The 27,500-nt window shown below is 48.4% G+C and overlaps 1 protein-coding gene across 29 annotated transcripts in view; it reads left to right on the top strand.

The window, feature by feature from the left end:
- Positions 1–1,777: 1,777 nt before the first annotated feature.
- LOC122261387 (uncharacterized) overlaps positions 1,778–27,500 on the top strand; it is a 121,421-nt gene continuing 95,698 nt past the window's right edge. For all 29 annotated transcript variants that reach the window (XM_086542361.1, XM_086542363.1, XM_086542366.1 and 26 more), the window contains exon 1: positions 1,778–4,520. In XM_086542361.1, coding sequence (XP_086398487.1) covers positions 1,793–4,520 — 2,728 coding nt within the window. In that variant the 5' untranslated portion in view covers positions 1,778–1,792. The remainder of the gene's footprint in view (positions 4,521–27,500) is intronic.

A 27,500-nucleotide genomic window follows, 5' to 3' on the forward strand; every position in this document is an offset into this window, starting at 1 on the left:
GCTTCCTCTCCCTACGCTGGTGTGTGTGTGTGTGCTCCTCCTGTGGTACTTCTCGGCCGGGTTCTTCCTCCTCGGCCCGAGCCTCCCCCCAGGTAAGGCCCCTAGATGCGTTCCCCTCTAGGGAGGGCGCTGAGCCTCGTCTCGGCGCGCAACCCGAGCCCTGGAATACCCTCCGTGGCTTGGCTCTACACTCGGGCTGCATCTCACGGCCCGGCGCAACACCTCGACTCGTATCGTGTGTGCGCCTTATCGTATGTACACAAGCACGTGGAGGGATTGTCCTCGTCTCCTTTACAGTCATGGAAGCTTCGCCTATTTTAGATTTACGGCTTGCGGCTGCTACGCCGACACGCTTTCATAATCTGCAATTCTTCGATAGCTTCATGTACCTTCATGTTTTTTATACTTGTCTAGTACACGCACGCACGCACACACACACACACACACACACACACACACACACACACACACACACACACACACACACACACACACACACACACACACACACACACACACACACACACACACACACACACACACACACACACACACACACACACACACGTACACACGCACACGTACACGCACATGTACACACACCTAATACACACACATACATACACGTACACGCACACGCGCACGCGCACGTACGCACACCAAATACAAAGACACTGAGAACGGAAGCCAAAAATAGAAGCCGTGTTTTCACTGGCTACACATGTTGCATATGCAGGGCGCTGGACCCGGAATGCAGGCCGAGGGAAGTGTCCAAGAGGCGCGAGAGGCGGAAGAGCATGCATGCTTTAAGCGGCGTGAGTGCACACACGAGGCCTGCCTGGCCCCACTCACCGCCTGGAAGGAAGCTTTTCATGAGGCAACTGTGCGTGAGGCCTTCTCACACGCGGACTCACAGCCCGGGGCTCTCGCTGGGAGCGTCGGTCGTCTTATCACGCCGTATTATATTTAAATGGGAGACGGAATCTTTATCTCTTTGAGCTGTGTAAGCCGCTTTAAACAGGATTCAGAGGGGGGAAGGGGGCATGGAAAGGGCTTGTTTACGGTGGTGGTGTTGTTTTATCATTCCCTATCGACTCTCCCTGGTAACATCTTCAGTTCTCGTATCTTCCGTTTCATTAATGTAGTTCTCGGTATTGGGAAATCGCTCTTGCGTTAGTGATATCATGTGATACGTGTTAGTAAGGTGTGGTCTGTGGCAACCTATCCTGCGGAGTCGGCTTACCTGCGGGGAAGAGACGTTGGCCCTCGAGTGGAACCTTCCCCCTCCAGCCTATCGCGAAGCGCCTCTGCTCTGCGTTCCCTTGTTTTTCAAAAGGTTTTATTGCTGTCACTTCACCTGACTCGCAACGGCCGGACGGAAGGCAAACGCGTCCCGGTGTGGAGTGTCTCCTCTCATTTGGACGCGTTCGAAAGGTAATCGCGGAAACGATAATTGCGAGAACGAATCAAAATGAAAACTGAGGCTGAGATCTGAAATGTCCAATGAGTTTTGATACATCGGTGCAGATTTCGTCAGGACTCAACCGCAAAGCAGTCGACACTTGCCAGACTAGTGTTAGTCCACAAGAGACGCTGAAATGACGAACATCGGTGCTGAGTGTGTCTGTATAGATTGTCTCTGCGTGTGACTTGTTCATGCCACAGGCCCCAGTGTCGTGCTAGATTCCTCTCTTGTTAGAGACTTTAGCGGTGTTGGTGATTCGAGGTGTGTGCGGGCACCTGATAGGGTGGTGGTTTGTGCAGGGACGAGTCACCCTCCCGATTGGGCGCCATGCCCAGGCTCGTATTTCGCTCTATCTTTGGGGGTAGGAACGGGAGCCTCAGGGCTGAGGGCGAGGAGGGCAGTACAAGTGCGGGTCGTGTGCGGTCGAGCCATGTAAGTGCGGACTCCTCGCGCTCCCAGAGAGCAAAGGCTCCTCTGTCGCAGAAAAAGAAGAATGGACGCTGGTCTCCCCCTCAGCCGCGCCCTCTGTCTCTTGAAGAGAGGTCGAGCAGCCACGAGAGACCCAAGTCTTTGACGGCTAGCGGCTCGTGGGACGAGTGTGAGCCTCCTTGCCCCCAGTTGCTTCCTCCTGCGTTCTTGGTACCTGATGCCCAAAGGTACCTTGAAGGGAAGAGTGATCAGACGGCGTTCCCGAGGACCGAGAAGCGCCGACGAAGCTCTCGGGACATTATTAAAGAGGCGGTCGCCAGGATATTTGAAGACAAAAAAAAGGCAACCTCACTAAACGCCGCCAACGAAACGTCAGGAAGATACCCACGTCGGCGGCGCGAAAAGCGGCGGTCCGGCATGACGCTCGACGTCGAGGAGGATGTAAGCGGCTATGGGGTGTACAAGCCGCAGCTGAAACACCGTGACAACTCATCGACACCTTCCAAGTCGTCGACCCTCTCCAAGAATGGCACTGGTGGCGCTAGCGAAACGGACTCTCCGCCGCCTGCGCGCAGCAGCTTCAGCCAGCGCGCCTCGGGGTTCCTCCTCAAGTCCTTCAAGGCCGTGTCGGCGACGATTCGACTCAACCGGAAGTTTGTTCCCACATACTACCTCAAGAATTCTGAGTCGCTGCCTGAACCCGACCAAATTCTTAACCGCCTCGGCCATTCCTTGGACTCGAAGCTCGAGCAGCGCCGCACGAAGTTGGTCGAGCAGCGATCGCTGTGCGTCGTGTGGGATCTCCTGCCCGAGGAGACGGAGCCCGAGGAGGAGTGCCCCAACGAGGAGCAGTGCATAAGGACTCGTGCGTGTGATAATATTAGTATTGCGTCGATGGCAAGTGAATCCACTAAGTACAGAAGGGACAGTTTGAAGGATAAGTTGCCTAAGTGGGAAGATTACATCGATGCCACTAACCATATATATGAAGATTTGCAACAAGGTCTTTGCAAAAAACCTTCACCTACCAAAGAGTTGGAGATCGAAGACGATGTCGATTTATATGGCGGCGGATGTTTCTTGTCGCAGCAAGAGCAGCAGCTACAGCGCATGTCCAAATGGGGGAGACTAACTCCCACATCAACCCTTATTACCCTCCCTGAAAATATTGCTGTGAGTGATGTGGCAGAGTCTCCTTTGCAAACCCGCCTCGACTCTCCCTATCCGCGAAGATGCCGAGGCTTCCGCTCTATGCCCGGCTCACCAACCCCTCGCTCTCCTGCCCTGTCTAACCACTTGCATTCCAGGGTGGTCAGAAGCGGAAGGGCTTCACCGGAAATAGAATTGCACGACCTTAGGAATATTGCCCACCGGAGGAAAGGCGCAGCAGGATCCCCGCTGACCATCAAAATCCCAGGCTGCAGCCCCACACTTCCTGAGGTAAACACCGCCCCTGCAGGTGTCACTAATACCCCACCCTCTCCCATCTACGCCCAACCTTTCGCCACAGCCCAAGGATCCGCAGTTGTTCATACTTATTCCACGCCGTTTAAAGACATCTACTCTCTTACGCCGACGCTACCCAGTCCGACAGAGCGACCCCCTTCTCCGCCCGTCGCCGCGGAGAACGGGTCGAGTTCGCCCGGTCAGGACAATATCTTTTTCGGTCGGGACTTCCGCGTGGACAGCAACCCCGTGCTTGCGGACATGGCTCCGGCGCCACAGCCACAGCAGGACCGACATCGGGATTCTGCCTATTTCTCCACCGACGAAAGCACAGAGCAGCCCGTCGTGGGAGACCACTTCATCCCTGTTAATATCACCCCTCAGTTACCCTCGCCCTCCACGCAGCTGCTCCGACAAGCTATCGAGCAGTCTGTCACTGATAGTTTGAATCGTCTGCCAGAGTTGGTTGCTTCGGAGGTGAACCGGCAGGTGCGAAACTGTCTGAAAAATAGCACGTCAGAAATAGCAGCAGAAGTCAGAAAAATCTCAAAGATCGTGTCTGGCAGCATGGCCGGTGGGTTGTCTGCGTCTCACCAATTTCTCCAGAAGAGCGACTCGTGGGCACACGGCAGCGACGACGAATCGACTCCGAGGTACGCCAAGCCCAAACGCCCGTCCACCCTCGATCTGGCTCTCCGAGGGCAGAAGCACACCTATAGTTACAGCTGCCAGGACCTCCTGGATGAAGACATCTTCCCGGCCAGGTGCAGCACCCGTACCCGTCGCTCCTCCCGGGTGACGGGGACGCTGTCCTATGCCGATCTCGACGCCATGGAGGACCAGAATTCGGCCATGACGTCGATGGCCATTTACGACTACACCACCTCCATGCCTGCACACCTCCAGCACTCGGACCACAGCTTTGATGTGAATTCATGTGTGCCCGAGGTGGAGGTGGAGGGAGACATCATGGAGCTGCCTTACAAACACCACATGACGCTGAAGGAGGCCCTGACGCCGCTCTGCAGAGACCTAAGCAAAAGCCTCTACTTGAGAGATGAGTTGGAGGAGGAAAGGAAAGCCAGGAACATGATTCTGAAGCTCAACGTTAGTCTCGACCAGATTGACGGCGACGTCAGCGACACGTCCATGGAATGGGATTATTTCGATCAACAGAATGGTGAGTTTTGGGGCGGACTTCCACGCAGGTGTCATTTGGCAAATAAGCTTACGCCGATTATTATTTCCCAGGTCTCTGCGGTAAGATTTAAGAGGGCAATGTTGAATCACGTTGCGATTTTTATGTTAATCATAAAGTATTTCACTACCTAAAATTTACTCAGTTATTTTTACTGCACCCTTAATAAGTAGAGGTTGATTCGAAACTGATGGAGAAATAAAAATAAATATGATGGAAACGTTATTTCACTGTCTTGATAGTCATGATAATGTTAAGATAGAAGACGGTTATTGTTGTTACTGTTATTCTGATATTTTGTATTGTTATCGTTTTTTTTTCGTTGCGATTGTTATTATTGTTATCACTGTTGTTGTGATTATTGTTATTATTATTCTCGTTATTCTTGTTTTCATTCTTATTATTCTGATTTGATTAGGTATCTTGATATTGATGGTTACACGTTATTGAAAGTAATCATTATTTTTTGTTCTTGTTTATGTTGATATTATTATTATTATTATTATTATTATTATTATTATTATTATTATTATTATTATTATTATTATTATTATTATTATTATTATTATTATTATTTTGTATTGTTGGTGTGTTGCCGTTTTTTTCATATTATTATTGTCATTATCATTATTGTCTGATTGATTGACAAAGGGTAAGGATGCAAGATCAAATAAAAATACGTAATGCGTTACTGACGTATGGATCGAAAGTAATTATTATCAATGAAATGTAGAAGAAAATGACAGTCGTTCTTCCGGTACCTGCTTGCGAGTATTAATCACTGTGAGAAATAGATAAAGTACCGCTGATTCCGAGCTACCAGTGTACAGCAAAAATACGAAAATCAATGCGATGAAGCCGCTGAGACTCAACCGAGCTAGGAGGGAGTTTTGTCGGTGCTGCTGAGGGCGCGGGGGAGAGGTTCCGAGGAGGGCTTAGGACGAGGGGGGGGAAGGAGGTCTAGGGAGGAGGGAGGGAAGAAGGAGGGAAGGAGAGGGAAGGAGAGGGAAGAAGAGGAGGAAGCGGAAGGGGATGGGAAGAGGGGGAAACGGGAGGGGAAGAGAAGAGGAGGAAGCGGGAGGGGAAGAGAAGAGGAGGAAGCGGAAGGGGATGGGAAGAGGGGGAAACGGGAGGGGAAGGGAAAATGAGGAAGCGGGAGGGGAAGAGAAGAGGAGGAAGCGGAAGGGGATGGGAAGAGGAGGAAGCGGGAGGGGAAGGGAAAATGAGGGAGGGAAAGGGAATGGGAATGGGAAGAGGATGGAGGGAAAGGGAATGGGAATGGGAATGGGAGGAGGGATGTAAAGGAAGGGTGCGGGATGAAGAAGGGCGCCGCGGTGGGTGGTTGGGTGGGAGGCCCGGAGTCCTGGGCGTGGGCAGTGGCTCCAGGATGGCTGCGGGCACCACGCCAGCGCTCCCGCCAGTCGGGGTGACAGAGGGAAGCTGCTTTGTATACATCAGTACTTTGTGTAGCCTTCGTTTCGCAAGCTGTGGGTCCTGCGGCGGCTCATAGACCTCCGAGTGGACGTGCTTACATCTTCCCCATTCGCTTTTATTGCGCCTTTCACCTTTGAGGCATGTAGTGCCGTGATCTCCTTTTACTTCGTCTTCGGCCTCTCCTCGTCGTCGTCGTCGTCGTCCTCCTTCTCCTCCTCCCCTCCCCCCCGTCTCGACCCCTCCTAGCATTATTCCGCCATAACCTGTACCGGAGAGTTCGGCCCCAAACTTCCCCGGACGCGATAATCGCTCCAGTCTTCGTCGGTCGAAACTAATTTTCGTCCCGCTTTTGCTTCTGACTTTGTCATACCCCTGGCGGCGTCTCCTTTAGGAGTTCGTGCGCTGCTCTCGGTGATTCCAAGGGCGCCGCCGGGACAGAAAAGGGGTCCTCTCTCTCTCTCTCTCTCTCTCTCTCTCTCTCTCTCTCTCTCTCTCTCTCTCTCTCTCTCTCTCTCTCTCTCTCTCTCTCTCTCTCTCTCTATATATATATATATATATATATATATATATATATCTCTCTCTCTCTCTCTCTCTCTCTCTCTCTCTCTCTCTCTCTCTCTCTCTCTCTCTCTCTCTCTCTCTCTCTCTCTCTCTCTCTCTCTCTCTCTCTCTCTCTCTCTCTCTCTCTCTCTCTCTCTTAAAATAATTATATCGGAATTAACCGAAACAATCTCATTAATCCAAATAAACAGGTATAATCGTCAGATCATAGGGTAATCCTTTTTTTTTATTAATTACATTAATGTCATAGTGGGCTAAATTCTATTTAAACTCTTTTCATAGTTCTGTTGTTAATAGAGTTCCCATTATTACAATCGTTATATTTCTGAGTGTTGGTGCATTAAGCTGCGTCATGCAGAAGATGCCTGGATTCTGTACTATTTACTAGCTACATTATCCAGACTATGCCACGCAGACTGAACGTTTACAGCGCATATCAATTAACTTATTACTCTTACACAGATAATTAAAACATTTGCATATGTCAATTTTGGTAGTGCAACGAAGGGAGGAAGTGAAAACATCATCCATATGTCCGTAGGTTTTCTCATTGTTTTGATATGAGGTGATTTCCCTATCTCTCTTTCCTCTTCCTCTTCCTCCTCCTCTTCCTCCTCCTCCTCCTCCTCCTCCTCCTCTTCCTCCTCCTCCTCTTCCTCCTCCTCCTCCTCCTCCTCCTCCTCCTCCTCCTCCTCCTCCTTTCCTCCCCCACCTTCCTCCTTTCCTCCCCCACCTTCCCCCTTTCCTCCCCCACCTTCCCCCTTTCCTCTCTTCCTCTCCCCCCCCCTCTCTCTCTCTCTCTCTCTCTCTCTCTCTCTCTCTCTCTCCTCTCTCTCTCCTCTCCTCTCTCTCTCTCTCTCCTCTCTCTCTCTCTCTCTCTCTCTCTCTCCTCCTCCCTCTCCCTCCCTCTCTCTCTCTCTCTCTCTCTCTCTCTCTCTCCTCCCTCCCTCTCTCTCTCTCTCTCTCTCTCTCTCTCTCTCTCTCTCTCTCTCTCCTCTCTCTCTCTCTCTCTCTCTCTCTCTCTCTCTCTCTCTCTCTCTCTCCCTCTCTCTCTCTCTCTCTCTCTCCTCTCTCTCTCTCTCTCCTCTCTCTCTCCTCCCTCTCCTCCCCTCCCTCCCCTCCTCCCTCCCTCCCTCCGTCCCTTCTCTCCTCCTCTCCCCTCTCCTCCCTCCCCCCCTCTCTCTCTCTCTCTCTCTCCTCTCTCTCTCTCTCTCTCTCTCTCTCTCTCTCTCTCTCTCTCTCTCTCTCTCTCTCTCTCTCTCTCTCTCTCTCTCTCTCTCTCTCTCTCCTTCTCTCCCTCTCTCCCTCTCTCCCTCTCATTCATTCATTCATTCATTCATTCATTTATTCTCACTCTCATTCTCGACTTAACATCTTTAGGTTTGGGATGAGCGTGTGTTTGTGCTTGGTGTGTGTGGGACAGGGTCTCCAGTGATTCCAGGGCAGCACATCAGCAAGACTGAGTCTGCATACTGTTCACACGTCAGCTTGCCAACACACTCCTGGCAGCGGAGGAGATTACATTACGGTTCGGTTTCCCTTCATGGGCATTAAGAGCACCTTGTAAGCCGCCCTGTCGCTCTTCTCAACCCTTTCCTTGATCTTGTCCTTGACCTCTCCACAAGGAATAAGATCGTGTTGGTTCTATTTGATCTTGTCTGTTCTTGCTCTCCCCCTCCTTTTTCTCTTCATTTGCTTCTTTTTTGTTCCCCACATTTGTTCTCCTCCATCCATTCACACCTGTAGAATATGCAGGTTGTTGCCAAACTTTGCAACAAAAGTATTAGCAAAATCAAGAGATGTTATCGCCCATTTGTATTTTATAGTGGCCATTACCCGACCTTCGCCGACTCTTCTACGGCGCAGGGAACTTGCCGGATCTGATTTTGTATTTTTCAACGACGATCATTGGTGGTTTCCGACTCTTGCGTCACGTCGTAGGGTTGGCCGAAACTTCTGTGACGAGTGAGAACCGGAAAGAAGGCGATTTTCGTTTATAAAAATGCGGAAAACATAGTGCACCTCTCTCTCTCTCTCTCTCTCTCTCTCTCTCTCTCTCTCTCTCTCTCTCTCTCTCTCTCTCTCTCTCTCTCTCTCTCTCTCTCTCTCTCTCTCTCCCCCCCCCTCCCTCCCTCCCTCCCTCCTCCCTCCCCCCCCCCCCCCTCCCCTCCTTAACTCTCTCTCTCCTCTCAACCCCCCCCTCTCTCTCCTCTCAACCCCACCTCTCTCTCTCTCTCTCTCTCTCTCTCTCTCTCTCTCTCTCTCTCTCTCTCTCTCTCTCTCTCTCTCTCTCTCTCTCTCTCTCTCTCTCTCTCTCTCTCTCTCTCTCTCTCTCTCTCTCTCTCTGTTAGATTGCCTTTTATTAATTGATTGATTTATTTTGTCTTTATTAATTTATTGCATATTTATGTTTTTATGTATTTTCAGGTAAGTGGATCATATCTGGAAGGCGGAAACTCCATGCAATGAGAGGACGGGTCATGCAGGTTTCTTAACCTGGAAGTAAGTGCCTTTGAAGAACTATCTGAAGTATGCTTTATCTGTCTGAGGAGTCGTATTACCGGCGTAATTTGGATTTTGTGTGTGTGTGTGTATGTATGTATATATGTATGTATTTATTTCCTTGCGCTTGCTCAGTTAAAAATTCGAGTTGTTGACATTGATATTGCTTGGGCATCTTCGCTTTGACCGTTGTCCAGGCAACAGAAGCAGCGTCGACTTGTCGAGCGCTCTACTGAAATCGCTTCCTCGTCCGCCCTCGTTTTTTCTTCGTTGTCTGCCTGATTTTCTTTCTTTCCCTCTCCCCTCGTCTCTCTCTCTCTCTCTCTCTCTCTCTCTCTCTCTCTCTCTCTCTCTCTCTCTCTCTCTCTCTCTCTATTTCCCCTTCTCTCTCTCTCCTCCTCCCTTTCTCCCTCCCCCATCCCCTCCCCCTCCCCACTCCCTCCACACATATATATAAATAGGATTATTATTTTAATCATATACTCTAGAAAAAAAACTAGAGCTTTCTAATTGTCGGTTGGTAAATCTGGATAACACTACTGCTCGTTGTAAGAGTTCTTTTCATAAAAGTTTCTTTCCACACAAAATCCCACGTATTTGAAAAAGGGGGATGGAAGGGATATGGCGGCGTGAAGGTCATGTTTGCCTCACCTTTCCCCTTGCCATTAGTCGGTATTAGGGAGAGAGAGAGAGGAGAGGGGAAGGTTAGGTTGGGTTAGGCTAGGCTAAGCTAAGCTAAGTTAAGCTAGGCTAGGCTAAGCTAAGCTAGGCTACGCTAGGCCAAGCTAAGCTAGGCCAAGGCAAGGCAAGGCAAGGCAAGGCAAGGCAAGGCAAGGCAAGGCAAGGCAAGGCAAGGCAAGGCAAGGCAAGGCAAGGCAAGGCAAGGCAAGGCAAAATTAGGGAGGATGAGAGGAGGTAGTGGGTAGGAAAATAGGAAAAAGAAAGAAAGAAAAGTGGAAAGTAAGGGTGAAAAAGAAGGGGAGGAGGGGACGGGGAAGGGGGGATGAGAAGAGTTAGAGGGGAGTGGACGGCGGGAGAGGGGGAGACAACAGACCAGCAGCACTGCCACGCCTGCTTGCTTAGTTGGCTCTCCCGGTGACGGATTCATCGCTGTCCTATTTTCTTTTCATGTATTTGGTTTGCCCTTAATTATGGGGGCTTCTCTGCCAGGGAAATTATGGCCGTAGTGTTGATTCTATTGTGGTCATTCTCTCTCTCTCTCTCTCTCTCTCTCTCTCTCTCTCTCTCTCTCTCTCTCTCTCTCTCTCTCTCTCTCTCTCTCTCCCTCCTCTCTCTCTCTTCCCTCCTCTCTCTCTCTCTCTCCTCCCCTCTCTCTCTCTCTCTCTTCTCTCTCTCTCTTCTCTCTCTCTCTCTCCTCTCTCTCTCTCTCTCCTCTCTCCCTCTCTCTCTCTCTCTCTCTCCTCCCTCCCTCTCTCTCTCCTCTCCCTCTCCCTCCTCCCTCCCTCCCTCTCTCTCCCTCCCTCTCCCTCCCTCTCCCTCTCTCTCCTCTCTCCCTCTCCCTCCCTCTCCCTCTCCCTCTCCCTCTCCCTCCCTCCCTCCTTCCCTCCTTCCCTCCTTCCCTCCTTCCCTCCCACCATCCCTCTCACCCCATCTGATATGCGATGAACGTGTATTATCAGACATATTCAGGAAATGGCTAGCGTTGTTGCATTTAAAAAATGTTATTTCTACAATATTTGTGGTCGTGGTTATTTCGTGAGGGGAATATCCAATGAATTAAAATACCGAAGTCTCCCTCTCTGTGAGTGTGATGGTCAGGCAAATGAAGCCTACGATGGGCGTGCGGTTTAGGTAGAGTTGGGAGGGGAGGAAGAGCAGGGGGGGCGGAGGGGAAGGGAGGGTGGCCGCAGGCGAGGGGAGTGCCGGCCTCCAACACTGCCATTACCATAAATACTTGTGACGGCTGACTGACGCGCCCTGACCCCTCTGTCGCTTTACCTCTATTTTTTTAAATTCGTTCTTCTTATTTCTCGCTCTCCCTCAATCTGTCTTTCAATTTATCAGTCCATTTGGCTATATATGTGTCTTCCTGTGTATATCTCATTCTTTCTGTCTGTCTCAAACCCTCCCTTTCCCCCTTCATATTCCCATCACTACCCCGCCCTCCCTTCCTCGTTATCACTTATTGTAGAGCGTAATAGCAGTCCGTGCGATACGCTCGTTGTCACTATGCAGAGAATGATGTAATCCTACGATCAAATAATATTTGGCCGCCGTAGACATGCTAAGCTACGCATTCGCCGTAGTCCCGCGAGCGAGCAGCAGTCTGTCGGTCCACGTGCTAGGTTAAACGTCGCCATTGTTTACGCCTCCTTATAATAAAGGTATTAAACACTTAAGCTGTGACGGCAGCAGTAAAGTTAGACTGGGAATGAACAAGAAGGATGTGGCGGGTAATTCAAAACTCTTATGGGACTAATCATTTTCTTTTGACTTTAGAATGTAATTTTTGCCACTGAGAAGGAAATGCATTGTTTTCGGTGAGAGTGATACCGCGGGTTCTGCACATTTTATAATGTTTATTTGGCAAATTGGATGATTAAAAAAAAAAATTATATGCAGATATTCTATTAGATTCGCGTGGATATTTACTAAAGATTATATGAAGTGACAGTCACGCAAATATGCAAAGTCTCGCGTGTAGATTTAGGCTCCTGGGTTTATAGGGTTATTCCCAGCGCCTTGATAGGCATATCGGCTGCCATGGCGCCCCTGCGTACACACTACCGGTGCGGACAGGTGTGTGGCAAAAGCTGCGACGATGGTGTGGTGGTGTTTACAGGATGATGTGAGAGGTTCGATGGTGGGAAATGGCATGACACCGATGATGAACCATAGGATACAGTGGGACGGCGTAGTGAGGGTAAGGGCCTAAAAAGGGTGGGTCCCAAAGGACGAGGGTGACTTAGGGCTTCGGTTCCGTGGGAGTGGTGACCACGGGGTAAACGACCCCAGCCGCTACGAAGGCTTTTACTGCTCTCCCGACATTTGCCTCGAGAAGGTCGGTCCCGAGGTCGTCTTGGAAGTTACCTCGGCATCTGAGAAGGTTAAAAGGGTCGTGCTGTAACCAGCCTGGAGGAGGTCACGATCCTTCGCTCTCAGGCTTCGCTCGCTCTCTGTGAAAGACTAGACTATAGGAAGAAGGTGCACGTGAAAAAAAAAACAATTAATATGATAATAACAATGATGATGATTATGATAAGACATGGGTAAAAAAGGAGGAGGAATTTGTTTGCGTTTTGTAGAAATCGGGTGAACGATATGACTGGTAATAAAAAAAAAAAAAGAAACGAGAGAAAAAACAAAAACAAGAAGCTTAAATACAAAACCTGCAACGCTGATTTTAGGAGCGTTTAAAGGTCCATTGTTGGCAGACGACAGATCTCTTTGTGATATTTAAAGCCCGATGAATGCCGTGCCTCCCGTTAATGGTATTTTCACAAACGTAATTAAGTGCCATTCAGGAATCTGACACCGAGGATATTACCTACAGGTGCCAGGCAGCAGGCAGCCAGGCAATGGTTAAGTGGGAGGGGTAAGGTTTGGAATCCCCGAAGGTAAGACGAGACCCGTCCCTCATCCTTGAAATGATAACGATCTGATAACGGACGCTAAGTACCTCAGGCGGCTACTCGCACGCCCACCTGCGCGCCCACGACTTGTAGATAACACCCGTGCGAGGCGCAGTTTAATAAAGCAGTCGATGAACCTCAGTGCTGTAAGCGAAAGCGCGGCCTACTTTTCGCGAAGGGCGTTTTGCAGATCAGGAATAAGCTACTCCCGCCCACAACAGCCTGCTTAGCCAGGAGCGTGAGTTTGGCATTTGCATGACTCAGCCTCAGTTATTACCTTAATGACGCGTAAGTGTGCGTTGCAATACATGTGGGAGGGGGCGGTGGTACGGCGCGCGGCATCCTACATACGCAGCGACGTACATTCGTGGTTGATTTGGTTTAGGAAAACACACGAAACCGATAAAATTGGTTATGATGAATATAATTAATTGCAGTGACCCTTATATCAGCGGGGAGAATGAGCCGCTTTAAAACTTTATCCAAAATTATCATAAAGTGATGGAGGGGCAAGTGTTGCTCGGCAGGAGTGTTGCAGGGCGAGCGAGCACAGGAAGTAGACGGAAGAGCCACCGGCAGAGAACGAACGATCGGTACGCAGCACTTTGGGCTCCGCTTAATTGCTGCGAGGGGGCTGGAAGAGGCTTAACTGTTATCATTGGCGACGAATTAGTCGACCACTTCATGATAATTGAAGTAATAATCATACCGTTATTTTCGTCGCCGCTGCCCTCGCCATTGGTATTGACATTTGCATCACCACCACCATCACATCACCGCTATCATCACCATTATTACCATTATCATCATCTCGTGGAGGCTTTCATGAGCCTGAGGACAGTCCTCATTCGGCGTGGCCAAGTGGGGGTCCACCCATCTGGGCGACCTACTCCACCCATGGACATAACTGCCCACACTTCCATAACCGGTACTTCCACTACCCCTTCCTCCCCCCTCTTTCCCCCTCTTAACCTTCCCCCCCCTCCCCAAGGAAGCCTCCAAGTTACGCTCTCTCGGCACTGTTTCATTCTATCTCTCCCTCTCCATCTCCCTCTCCCTTTCCCTCTTTCTCCCTCTCATCCCTCTCCTCCCTCTCCCCATTCTCCCTTTCCCTCTCTCTCCCTCTCCCTCTCCCTCTCCCTCTCCTTCTCCCTCCCCCCCCCTCTCTCTCTCTCTCTCTCTCTCTCTCTCTCCTCTCTCTCTCTCCTCTCTCTCTCTCCTCTCTCTCTCTCTCTCCTCTTTCTCTCTCTCTCTCTCTCTCCTCCTCTCCTCTCCCTCTCCCCCTCCCTCTCCCTCTCCTTCCCTCCCTCTCCCTTTCCCTCTCTCCCTCTCACTCTCCCTCTCCTTCCTCTCCCTCTCCCTCTCCCTCTCCTCTCCTCTCCTCTCCTCTCCTCTCCTCTCCTCTCTCTCTCTCTCTCTCTCTTCTCTTCTCTTCTCTTCTCTTCCCTCCCTCTCTCTCTGTCCCTCCCTCCCTCCCTCCCTCCCTCCCTCTCTCCCTCTCTCCCTCTCTCCCTCCTTTTCCCTCCCCCTTTCCTGTCCCCTACCTTGTCCTTCTATACTATACTATACTCTGTTCCTGTTGCTTTTCCCCAGAAAGTCTTTAGACGTCTCTCTCGCCTTCCGCCCACATCTTTTTGCCGTCCATTCTCCCCGCCCTTTATTGTCTCTTCCTTACCTCTCTTCTCTTCCCTCGGTAGCATCCCTGACGGCCTCCCTTCTCATCAGCCCTCTTGTCATCTGGTGGAACGTGATGCTGGCGTAAGGTGGCTCCAGTGTTAGATGGGGAAATGTAAACTGTATTGATGTTTGATGTCTCCACTGCCCGCGCGAACGTTGCCGACACAAAATATTGCGCGGTAGAGCTTTAACTTATTGATTCTGGTGGGATACGGTTCTCACTGTGTTGAAATTTTGTTTGCTTGTTTTTTATTTTGTATTCGTATGTTTGCCTCACCCTCCTTCCTCTACCTCTCCCCACCACCCCCACCCCACGCCCGCTTGTTATGTTCCTTCGCTGACGAGTGCTTTTTCGTGTGCGTCTGGGATGAGAGCGAGGGGCGAACGGCCAAGCTGAAGTTAGATCATATATTGGCGTATTCTCTTAAAGAGCTCTATTGGTTGTAGAATTTGTGTGTATTTTGTGGGTGTGCGAAGGCGTCGTGGATAGGAGGAAAGGGGGAGAGAAGAGGAAATAAATGAAGGAAGTGTCTGAAGTATGAGACGATAGAGAGACGGAGAGGGAGAATGAGAATGAGAGAAAGTCGGGTGTAGAGACCGATGGAAGGAACGAAACTGAATAGGAAGAAGGTTAAGGAATGAATGAAATAGAAGGAAGAACATTAAGAGAAAGGAAGGTGGTGGTGATGAGGGAAGTGGTGGTGTGGTGGAGGTAGTAGTGGTGTAGTGGTGGCGGTGGTGGAGGAGGTGGTGGTGGTGGCGAGGCAGACCGCGCGCTCTCAGCTTTAGTCTGGCCTCGCCCGTTGCTCTCGTCAGGCACGCGGCACTACTGCACCGTCGGCGCCCCCTGCGAGTGTCGGCATCAGTAGTACTTCAGGAAAGGGACGCAGGTTGTGAACGTAACACCCGTGTGCGTGTCTTCTGCCACTGCCACCATGCTGTAACACCTCAGGAAGTTTGCAGTGTAGTGTTTGCTGACTGAGCTCATATTTCTATGATGGTGATCTTGCCCCAGTTCAGAAAATAGCTAAAAGAACTAGACAATAGCGTTCCCACCATTTTGAAAATAAGATGGAAGGAGAAAGGAAATCATTCGTCTTTGAATATTGCTCACGCAAGTTCAAAAAAGAGAATATACGCAGATACGCTTGTTTCTACACGCCATTCCATTTATTTGTTTATTATGTATATATTCCGTTTAATTCTATAAAGTGAAGATACACGTGCCACCAGAACGTTTGTGGTGACATAAGATTTTGCCAGCATCCGGTGCGAGTATTTAGACCAGGTGCTAACCGGTAATTATAGCAGCAAGTGCATAGTGTTCATGTTGCCACCAGCACAGCGCCACCTCCAGCCATCTGGCGGAGCGCAGGCTGGCCTCACGACTTGAAACAGCTGATCCATGATCCATGTGTCTCGTTATAGATCGGGACGGCGTACAAGCAATGCTTACAAATTACAAGTGTTATTCCTGTGAAAAATCCATGTTTATCGATGGTCTATGTAAACTTAAAGTTAGCTTATTGCTGTGTAATGTGTTAAATTTCAGAAATGAGTCATGCGTTTCAGAGATGAGTCACGTGTCAGGGATCTATATTATAATGATGTAAGTGGTCTCTGTTCTGGAGGTTGCACGGTGGCTGTTATTCGGAAGGATTGGAACGAATGGGACGTGGGAGGTGGAAGTGTGGCTCGGAGGGGGTGAACACTGAACACAGGGCGAGGAAGGGGCTGCTTCTCAGGGACGGCACTGGGTTGGGGAATGTTAGTTAATCACGAGCAGTTGGACGGAGAAATGAAGGGGCCAGGAGGTTGGGAAGGGAGTTCGAACGAGAAAGCCCGTGTCCACGATCTGCGTTCGCTCTCTTTATCTGCCACGGGGAGCCCCCTTGGGCGGTCCAGGCACTGCTCTGCTCGTCTTTAAGGCGGCGGAAACCCTTTTTTCCAACGTGGACGAGGGAGCCTGCTGAAATGGGGCGGCGGAGGCGATAGGGAAACTGTAACGACGACAAGTGGCAGCGGCGGGTGTGGTATAGGAGGAGCGGAGCGACGTCCGTGTGGGCTGCAGGGATGCTCCGGGGCTGTGTTAGTGGTCCGTGGAGTGGGGTTATGAGATGTATCCGGCCCAGCTCTCACAGCACGGACGTGACGGGGCGAGGGCGGTGTGACACCTGTCCTGACATCTCGCTTTGTCCGCCACGCCAGCGCTAGTTCACCAAGAGGATGCGGGGAGACCGCCCCTCGGTGTCACGCAGGAAGGCGTGGGTGGTCATTCTCCTTCATTCTCGACGTTCTACTCGGAATTAACAGGATAGCGGTGACGTGGCGACTTGCCGCAAGTTGCCAACCAGACTCTGCTTGTCTGTCCGCTGGGCGAGCTTTGCTTTAATCAGCGCGGGGACAGACTGGCGGCATGTACATTTGCCGGATTGAACTTGTCGTGCGTGTTCCGTGAAGACGCCCGAAAGGTCGTGACGGCAACACCTGGCGGTTCACATCCCAACGAGGTGACCCCCCACCCCGACCCCCCATCCATGTGCTACATAATATTGGCAAGCCGCCAGGAACGCCTCGTGCAGGAAGTACACCGACTGGAATCGGAACGTAACGGATTTCAGGCACATCAAACATTACGCTTTCTCTTCCTCTCCCTTTCTCCCTCTCTCCTTCGCTCTTTCTCTCCCTCTCTTCCTCCTCCCTTCCCTCTCTCCCTCCTTTCCTCCCTCTCTCCTTCTCCCTTTCCTCCCTCCCTCCCTCCCTCGTCTCGTCTCCCCCTCCTCCCCCCTCTATCCCTTTACCCCTTCTCCTCCTTCCGACCCTCCTCGGCTAACTAGGCAAAGTATTTATGTCGGGTTCACTGTGTACAGTAACGCCTGTTATGTGTACTGAAGATGCTCAGAAAGTGCGTCACTAGAGAGAGGAGAGAGAGAGAGAGGAGAGAGAGAGGAGAGAGAGAGGGAGGGAGGAGAGAGAGAGGGAGGGAAGGAGGGGGAGAGAGGGAGAGAGGGAGGGAGGGAGAGGGAGAGGGAGAAACCATGTCACATCGTGCGCCGTAACATGTGTATATGGAAGCATAAATTCCGTAGCATAGCCCGGCGTTCCGTTTTATCAAATATGCAAATAGTGTCGGCGTAGATTGTGGCTGTGTCGGGTCTCGATGTTCGGTTGTTAATGTTGCGAGTGAGGATAGTTGAGGGAGGGATGGGAGAGGGACCGGAGGATGGAGAGACGCGAGTCGGAGGAAAAGGGGAAGGCGGAAGTGATCCTGACAATATTGGTGTAGGAGGAATTTAGGAGTGCATATGTTAAGGATACCAGTGTGAAGGCTTCGTCGGTGTTATGTGAGGGAAACCGTGAAATAGAATACTGTTAATCTCGTACCGGGCTCTCTTGCTGGATTTTTATTTTTATTTTTTATTTTATCTATTTATTTATTTTTATATATATTGTCTATAGGTTATTTAGATTTTGTCATGAAATTTCTAACGTATTTCTACGCGCTGTTATTTTGTCACTCCACATTTTCAACGCTATATATATACATATATATATATATATATATATATATATATATATATATATATATATATATATATATATATATATATATATATATATATATATATATATATATATATACATATATATATAGAGAGAGAGATAGATAGATAGATAGATAGATAGATATTTTTTTTTAATTAGCGCGGAGACAAACTGGTTAAAATTATGGGACAATTGATGCTCCCGTTAGCTCTGTGTTTGTTGTTACAGTAATGCGTCCGAGAAGAGCAGTTTAAGATGAACAAGGGGGAAGAGGTTTCATTCTTCCGTTGCAAGGACTCTACGATACAGCTACTCCTGCACGCCCACCCTTACCCCTACCCCTACCCCATACCCCTACCCCTCCCCCTTCCCCTTCCCCTTCCCCTTCCCCTTCCCCTTCCCCTTCCCCTTCCCCTTCCCCTTCCCCTTCCCCATTCCTCCTGTTTGTGATATAATGTAAAGCTGACTGATCATTCTATGTGAATATAAGGGCGAAGACAGCTTTTTGTACGGTTTCATCGAATGCCTTCCGTCCCTGGTGCTGCCTCGTGTAGGGTTTCTATGGCGTCTACTATTTTGCTATTTAAAACGGATGAGTACGATATAATATACATTTCTTAAAAGAAAACCAGAACTACAGAAACTAAGTGACCTTTGCAAAAGTTCATCCTGGAATTTCAGCGACCGGAAAAAGTAAAGAGGAAGGTGTAGTAAGGGAGGGTACTGTGATGACGTCGGGTAGCCTGATAATCGCAGTAATGTTGATCCTACCGGGATTGGGCCTGATCCTGGAAACGATATTTATAAGATAAGGTGAGTCTCCGGCCCCCTGCGTGATCAATACGTCACCTCACTGTCACGTGACCTCGGGCAACATCCGTGCAACATCGCAACCACTGGATTCTTGTTCGTCAGCAAGCAGCGTCACTGCATTTGGCGAAGGCTCCCTTTCGCTGATGATCACCACCCGTGTGTGGGCGGGTAGTCCTTTCGCTGATGATCACCACCCGTGTGTGGGCGGGTAATCTATTGCCGCCGTCCCTCCCCACAGGCACGCCGCGTCTTTAATGTGTACTCGCACGTCACTCTTGGGAGAGGAGCTCGCGCTATTTGCTCGGCTCGCAAGGAAAAAAAAGAAAAAAAAAGAAAACTTTCTGGGTGACAGATTCTGCGTGGGCGTCACCTTTAGGTCGAGGCAGAGAGAAAAGAGGGGGGAATGGTGCGGAGTAGGAGAAAAGAGGAGAAGAAAATGTGAAAGAGATCTGCCAGGAGAAAGGCTCGCCGTTAACTATGGCTTTTCACATCGACTCTGACCGCCTAGTGTTTGGGGCCGGGTGGAGCGGGCCTCCAGCGGGGCTCTCTGTTCTTTGATTCTCCTTTCGGAAGGAGCCTCCACCCTTTCTGTCCACCTCACCCGTCTCCCGTCTTTCTCCTACCCTTCCTCGTCGTCTTCCCCCCTCCCCCGTCCCTTCCTATCTATACTCCTCACTTCCTTCTCTTCATTCCATACCACGGATTGTAATTATCGTAAATGTTCTCTTTACTCTCGCTGTTCCCGCTCTGCCGCCGCCACCCACTTGGCTGCTGCCTCCGTCCTCCCGCCTGTTTGTATAGGGCTCGTTTGTCGACTTTTCTTTTTCCGATTTTTTGTTCAGATGTAGTTTTTAAATGTTATTATTTTTTATTATCATATATATTTCGGGAGTCTTACGATCTTGTCACGGTAGAACCAGACATTAAGATAACGAAATTGTTCCAACTCAGACGTGTAAAAAAAAAATAACGAATGCTTATGCCTTTCACTACTTTGCGAAATATTTGCTTGTAATTTTTATACTTCAACATGATGAGGATCAAAGAAGAAAATGGTAAGAGAAACTGCGGAGAGAAAGTAAATGGAATGTAAAATATGTACTGTATGAGCGAAACGGCAGTGCCTTGCAATGTGCGGGCACCTGACTCTACTTTGTATCGAAATTAGAAGTACGTCGCACTGCAGATGTTTTTCAACGTGTCGTATGCATGTTCCTGGTCTCTCCTTTATCTTGAAATCTCTTGTGTTACCTGTCATTGTTGCCTGCATGCACTATCAGCAACCCATCTATTCACTCGACTCCGGGACCTCCCGATACTCAGGGCTGATATCAAGATGCTGATGCTAGAACTGGCGGAAAGGCTCTGTCTTCATCGTCCGTGCTATGGATTTACGCACACACGCACATGCACGTGAACATGAACATGTACATGTTCGCACGTTCTCTCTCTCTCTCTCTCTCTCTCTCTCTCTCTCTCTCTCTCTCTCTCTCTCTCTCTCTCTCTCTCTCTCTCTCTCTCTCTCTCTCTCTCTCTCTCTCTCTCTCTCTCTCTCTCTCTCTCTCTCTCTCTCTCTCTCTCTCTCTCTTTCTCTCTCTTTCTCATTTATTATTTCTGAGGTTCGTTCAGCAGATTAACTTTATTCAAAAGAGAGTATTTAAATAGAGCGATACTACTGGATGGTCTAGAAGAGAAAGAGCGGGAGGGGCCGGGAAGTGCAGGGAGCGGGAGAGGGCCCCGGAAGGGCATCGTGCAAATTTGATTGAACTTGCAGCGTAATCCGGCTCGACGCTGCGTCGCTCTCTTCGTCCCACGTCTGCTTGGCCTATTCGAGGAGGACCTGGGCATCTCTGTTGCGGAATAGGAGAAAGTGAGGATGCTCGGTTATTTGATTGATTTGAGGTTATACATTCGTATTATTATAGCCTTGACATTTAGGACACTAAGTATGGTATGGCAAGAGCTACTCTCTCTCTTCATTTATTCTTGTCGATTTTGGTTCCGAGGCGTTAGGAACAAGGTGGCGTCGTCAGCAGAGGTAGTGGCTGGATATTAGCGGATCCAACACTTTCCTCTCTCTCTCTCTCTCTCTCTCTCTCTCTCTCTCTCTCTCTCTCTCTCTCTCTCTCTCTCTCTCTCTCTCTCTCTCTCTCTCTCTCTCTCTCTCTCTCTCTCTCTCTCTCCCTCTCCCTCTCTCTCCCTCTCTCCCTCTCTCTCTCCCTCTCTCACCCCCCCCATCCCCGTTTATGGGTTTCCGGGCCAAGCCTCACTCATTAGTGTGCAGGGTTTCTCTTGTAGGCCAAGCCCTAGAGCCGAGATCCCTGATGGACGCGCAATGGGTGTAGGGAACGGCCTTGGGGCTAGCGACCTCGTAGTCCCATAACGTGGTGTCCCATTTGGGCAGTGCTAGGAGTACAGTGTTTGGGGATTAGGATTGGTCCGAGGATTAAAACGCCTGAATTATGCGAAACTTTGTGAGATCTGTGTCAGGGCTGCGGGATTGCTTGCTTCCGATGACCGGAGATCCCTGGATCAGCCTCGTGCAGGATTGATCCTTCCTCTATGTGTGTGTATGTGTGCCTGCGCTTATGCGAGCGTTTGCTTGTGTGTGTTTTGAGTGTGAGTGAGAGAAAGGTAGTCTTAGAGTAGGGATAGTTAGAGCGGCATTGTCTGAGGGAGAACCCCGGTAATGACTGAACTTAGGGTCGAGAAACGGTGCATAACGTGGAGAGCAATTATATCGCGGAGACGCATAGCTCACGATTGAGAAGTAGAAACAGGAAAGAAGAAATGCTGATGACGGATTCGACCTCGAGAAACGTCATTTGCATACCCTCGCGGCGACATGAGTGCCGAGTCGTTAGAGGGTGAATCGTGTCTCATGTTCTGAGTAGGAAGTAGAGCCACATTCACGTGTCAAGAGTGAGGTGAGTGAGTGCGAGTACCTGTGTATGTGTATATGTGTTTATGTTTGTGTTTGTGTTTGTGTGTGTGTGCTTGTGTTTGTGTAAGCTTGTGTCCGTTTATATCCATGTGTGTCCGTATCCGCGTGCGTGTGTGGCTAAGCACAGCGCGATGAAGGAACAAAGATGAGACAGCGTGGGCGTGTACCGAGACATTACTTGATTGCCTCGTGAGGGCGTGGTCGGTTGCCAGGCTGGACATCACGAAAAGTGGAGAAATTAAATTTAACTGGAAACATGAACAGTACCACGTTTTGGGCTGCGGTTGAATTCTGACATATTCGGTGTGAAGGGTAAACACCTCTGGTAACTTCAGTTGATACCGATTATGGATTGTAGAAAATATATACTCAATATTTTATAGAAAATATAAAGCTGACAATCACCTACTGAAAGGTGTATGAGCAAACTTAGGCCATAGATTGACATTTAAACTGGAGGAAGGGTACAGGATATTAGCATAGATAAAGAAAATGAATATAAATAAAACGGGAAAAAGAGAAAAAGAGGAAAGAGACAGAAACCAGGAAAAATTGGAAAGTGACGAGCACAAAAAGGTAGTGGTGGCAAGATGAAACCTAGATAGGTGAAAGGAAGGAATATGAAATATGGATAGGAGGAGGGAGGGAGAGGTGGGTGGGAGGAAGGGGTTGTTGATTAGACAAACATACACAAGCCAAAAAGCCAAAAGGCTAAGACGCCGTGGCACTTGCGCAAGACGGACGGCTGAAACCACAGCGAAGGATGAAGAAGGGGTAAGGCGAGCCGATTGCGGTCGCGGCGGCTGCTTGGTAGAGGCTCGAGGGCAGGGGCGGAGGGAGGGGCACGTCGGGTTTCATGACAAGAAGTTGTAGCACAACTGCAGTCCAGCTCTGTTGCAGTACCTTGATCCGTTGGCTAGATGTGCGCACGCGTGTACACGAAGGGATAGAGAGGTAGAGACGTAGCCAGACCTGGAGAAGGAAAGGCAGGCGAAAACAAGGGGGGAGAGACAGGAGGCCGAGGTGTATGCGTTACCGTCAAAGGCTCCTTTATCTCCTCCAACTGCAATCAGATACCCGGCCAGGCGGCCAGGGCAGAACCAGGTCCGTGTCGCCGCCCGTGAGCCGGTGGCATCGGAGTATGCCTTTCAACGAACTGGCGAGTGAGACCTCGGAGATGCCTTTTAAATGCCAATTGTGAGGGCCGTTCTCGCGTTTTTATAGTTGGTGAAGGATATTAGTTTGGAATTGTTAACTAATGAACGTTATCTGCCTTGATTAAATATGGGGAATGGTATAAGCTGTTAGTATATTGGGATACACAGATGTAGGCAAGCATTATATGTGTAGTTTCTTATCCACGCGGGCGCGCGCACTCACACACGCCCACGCACATGCACACGCACACGCACGCACGCGCGCACACACGCACGCACGCGCACACACACACACACACACGCACACACACACGCACGCGCACACACACACACACACACACACACACACACACACACACACACACACACACACACACACACACACACACACACACACACACACACACACACATCCTCACATCCTCACATCCCTACATATTCATATATTTGTTTACATGCATGCTTGAATGACATGGTTAACCTGGAGTGAGTGTTTGGCAAGGTCGAGTGACAAAACCTTGGTCTCAAAACAAGGGAGGGAGAACGGAGCCTCCGTGAGGTTGCACGTCACTCCGTCCGCTCATCCCTGTCGCTGGTCCTTGCGGTGAGGTTGAGGGAGGATGGACCTTATTTATTTTTTGCTTCACGAAGATTTATCTTATTGTTTACATGTTTTTTTTTTTCTTAATTCTTGTGGTGTTTTATCATTTCTTAAAAGTCACCATTGCCAAGCGTACTCTGAAGCCTTTGTGACATCTGCGCGGCGTGTCATTTCTTCTCCCGTGGACGGAGCTTTTCGTGAAGGAGAATGAAAGATGTGAGCTGTCCTCCCGCCACGCTTGCCTTGCTGCAGACCTGGACAAGCAAGCAAAAGTCTGGAATATTGCTCCGAAGACCGAGAAAAGTCCTCGAGGTCACTCCTTTCCCAGGAGGATGCTTACGGGTTAAGCGAGTTTCAACATTAGTTTTTGCGCGTTCATTTTATCGTTTTGGTCACGCGGAACTGGTAAAGGTGAATTTGAAGGGGAGCGTGTCAAAATGATCTTTTCTATTCCCTTATCTCCGTCCACCTGTTTGTATATGTGTGTGTGAGTATATATATATATATAAATATATATATATATATATATATATATATATATGTATATATATATATATATATGTATATATGTATGTATGTATGTATGTATATATGTATGTATGTATATATGTATGTATGTATATATATATATATATATATATATATATGTATGTATGTATATATGTATGTATATATGTATGTATGTATGTATATATGTATGTATATATGTATATATGTATGTATATAAATGTATATATATATGTATATATATATATATAAATATATATATATGTATATATATATTATATGTGTGTGTTATTATATATATATATTATGTATGTATATATATACATATGTGTGTATGTATGTATGTATGTATATATATACATATATATATACATATACATATACATATACATATACATATACATACATTATATATATATATATATATATATATATATATATATATATACATATTCATATATACATATACATATACATATACATATACATATACATATACTTACATTTTATATATATACATATATACATATGCATATACATACATTATATATATATATATATATATATATATATATATATATATATATATATATATATTCATACATACACACATGCATATACACATATATAAATATATGTGTATATGTATGTATGTATGTATGTATGTACATATACGTATGTATGTATGCATACGTTCACGTTACTGTGAGTTTGAGAGAGTGGGAGTGTGAAGTATGGAATATGGTGTATGGTGTATGAAGTATGAAGTATACAGTATAGAGGGAGAGGTAGAGAAAGTGAAAGAGAGACAAAGAGGAAGAGAGAGAGAGAAGAGAAGAGAACATGGGAGAGAGGAGAAAGTGGGAGACAGGGCGGCGGGGAGAAGTAATTTGCATGTGTAGGTAGAATGGATGGATTTGAGTGCATGCGTGTTGCATTCATGTTTTATTGAGAGACGTGTGTGCTCGAAGCGGCGGAAACCCGAAGGTCGAGCTTGAGCAGATGGCAGGAGGCGGGCGTGGCATAGCTACTCGACCCACGCGCCCGCTCGCCACTTTTTGTTTGCGTTAGGCGTAGCGGGGATGCTGGCGACAACCCACTTTCGAGAATCAGGTCAGCAAGATGTATTGTTCCGACGGACAGTATGATAATGAGGCTGTGATTTGTTGACGTGCGAGAATGGGAGGTGAAAGGTGGGGATGACACCTTCGTTTTGGGATGCTCTTAATGGGGGACAAGTTACTGTTAGCTGGTTCGCCCTCCGCCCACCGTCACCCTCACCGTCACCCTTCCCACCCTCTTCCTCCTCCTCCCTTTCCTTGTCATCTTGCCCTGCCCCTCACCCCTCCTTTTTCCTCCCTGCTTGACACCATCGTTATCGACCTCGATGGCCGCCGTGGTAGGGGACGTGGAGCGGGAAAAGGACGCTCAGGCCAGGAGGAGGAGGAGAAGATTAATGATGGCGGAGGAAATATTGTGCGCTGCCTCTGTGATGGAGATTATCCCTCACGAAAATGAGAGCTCTCTCCTCTCCTCCTTTCCTTCCTTCATCACCACCTCTTCTCAATTATTTCGCTCCCCCTTTCTCTCCTTTCTCCCACATCGGAGGCGTTGTGGCCTCCTGGCCCCGTCTGCTCCCATTCGGGGTGGTTCCGAGGAGGCCGAAGGAACGATTGGCGTGAGTTTAGGGATCTCCAGTGTAGTGGCAATGCTGTTGCTGATTCCAGCCGAGAGTGATTAGATTAGATCATTCGGAGGAATAAGGAGAGTGAATGGCCAAATCCATTGAGAAATTTGTCAGCTAAACAGTCATTGATAACAGGTGAATCAACCAGAGGCTGGGTATCAGGAAATAGCCGTGACTTAAGAGCGTGAAGAGGGGACGCAGCAGGGCGCGTCCATGGTAGTGGGGGAGGGTGTCTAGGATGCTCGACCCATCTAATAGCGCCATGTGATTTAGGGTTGTCCTATAGGATTCCTTGCTGGTCTTGGCAAGTGTCCAATACGGAAGATCAGGGATGGAGAGGTCGCACGATGGAAAGGTCGCGCTCCATCGTGCCTCTCACTTCTTATCTTCTTTTCTTGGTGCTTTCCGAAACGTGATTCTAGAAAGGGGGAAATAGGAAGGAAAGAAGATTCTCATCACGGGCATCCATCATTGTTTATGCTGGTCTAATAGTGTTCTCGTCACAGCCAGCGAGTATCTAGTCTGGCTGTGAAGTCTGCATTATACAAATAGAGGCGTTTCCTTCAAAGTTTTCAGCGGAGTGAAAGGATCGAAACGAATTTGTCAGCAGTTCGGAATTGCAATTTTATGTATACATGATACATGATGGTATATGTGTATTATCAGATCATATGTTAGATTTGCTCCTAAAATCAGTGTATTCATTCATGTAATGGGCGAGACTGTATAAGAAGGTTTGAACGTATATTGCAGTCCGCTTTAATGTTTGCCAGTGTGTGTTCATGCACGTGCGAGTGCAGATATCATTCTGGCGTCTGCATTTTACTAGAGTGTGAATGCAGCGGGTTTTGGTGCGAGAGGTACAGTAGAGTTCGTGGAACATGAAACCCACTTTAAGAGTGAGTCAGCCGGCGATGCTGCGTAACCGCTTCCACGGGACACTGACGCAGGCTCCCTTGCTCCTTCTTGCTCTCGCATCATCACCATTTATTTCGTTTTATAACTCGATTGTTTGAATTTATCATGCTCGTTCAGATTCTTGCATGTCTGCAATCATTAATTTATTTCTCCACCATCTGTCGGTTGTTCTAGTGGCCGATTGATTTAGCATCACCCTTTTCTTGGCCCAATGATACTTTTATTATCTCTTTGTTAATTGCTCTTTTTAGTTCGACCCATTGCACTGCCACCTTGTTTCCCCATCCGCTTACACCGAAAACTTATCTCTGACCCTCCAGCGAATGCGAAGTTCAATTTTTTACACCTCCCCTTGTGCCTCGATTTTTCCAGCATTGTTTTTTAATGTTTTAGAAAGGTGTATGTTTATGTCTGCACAGTTGCTGGAAGTTGTCGTAAGTTGCCGATTTCGGAAGACCTTCATAAACAAGAAAGTGTCATAGGTTATATTGTTTGTAAGACTGAAGAACAGCAACAGTTACTGGGTAATATAATCTATGATGTTCTCTCGTCGCTCTTTTTAACCTTGGAATGGAGTGTGTTATGACAACGGTGACATGTTGCCAATGATATAAAACTAGTACCATTCGACAGCTGGTCTCACGGAGACTTCCTTTCCCCGAAGATGGTTGTACTTATTCTTTGAGTTTGATTGAAGCCATCCTCCGATCGGTGCCGCTGCTGTTGTTGTGGCAAATTTCTAGCGAGTTTGTATTGTGATTAATGCTGGGTCTTCCGCACGGAGTTTGTCTTGGGAGATAGTAGGACATAGGAGTAATGGAAAGTTAGTTAATTGTTTGATGTAGCAAGCAATTTCAATTCCGTTGATGAGTAGGTCCCAAAGAATGTAGATTAAATGCACTTACTAGAGTTTCTCTAGGACATAAGTGTTTATTACTTGATTTAATCAATTCAAGAACAAAGGCTGTGGAGGTCTTTCATCAGACATTAGATGTTTATATGTCATAAAGATTTTTTGCCGT

The sequence above is a fragment of the Penaeus japonicus genome, unplaced genomic scaffold (genome assembly GCF_977035675.1).
Source record: "Penaeus japonicus unplaced genomic scaffold, GWHDUDI00000001_assembly GWHDUDI00000012, whole genome shotgun sequence".
NCBI lineage: Eukaryota > Metazoa > Arthropoda > Malacostraca > Decapoda > Penaeidae > Penaeus > Penaeus japonicus.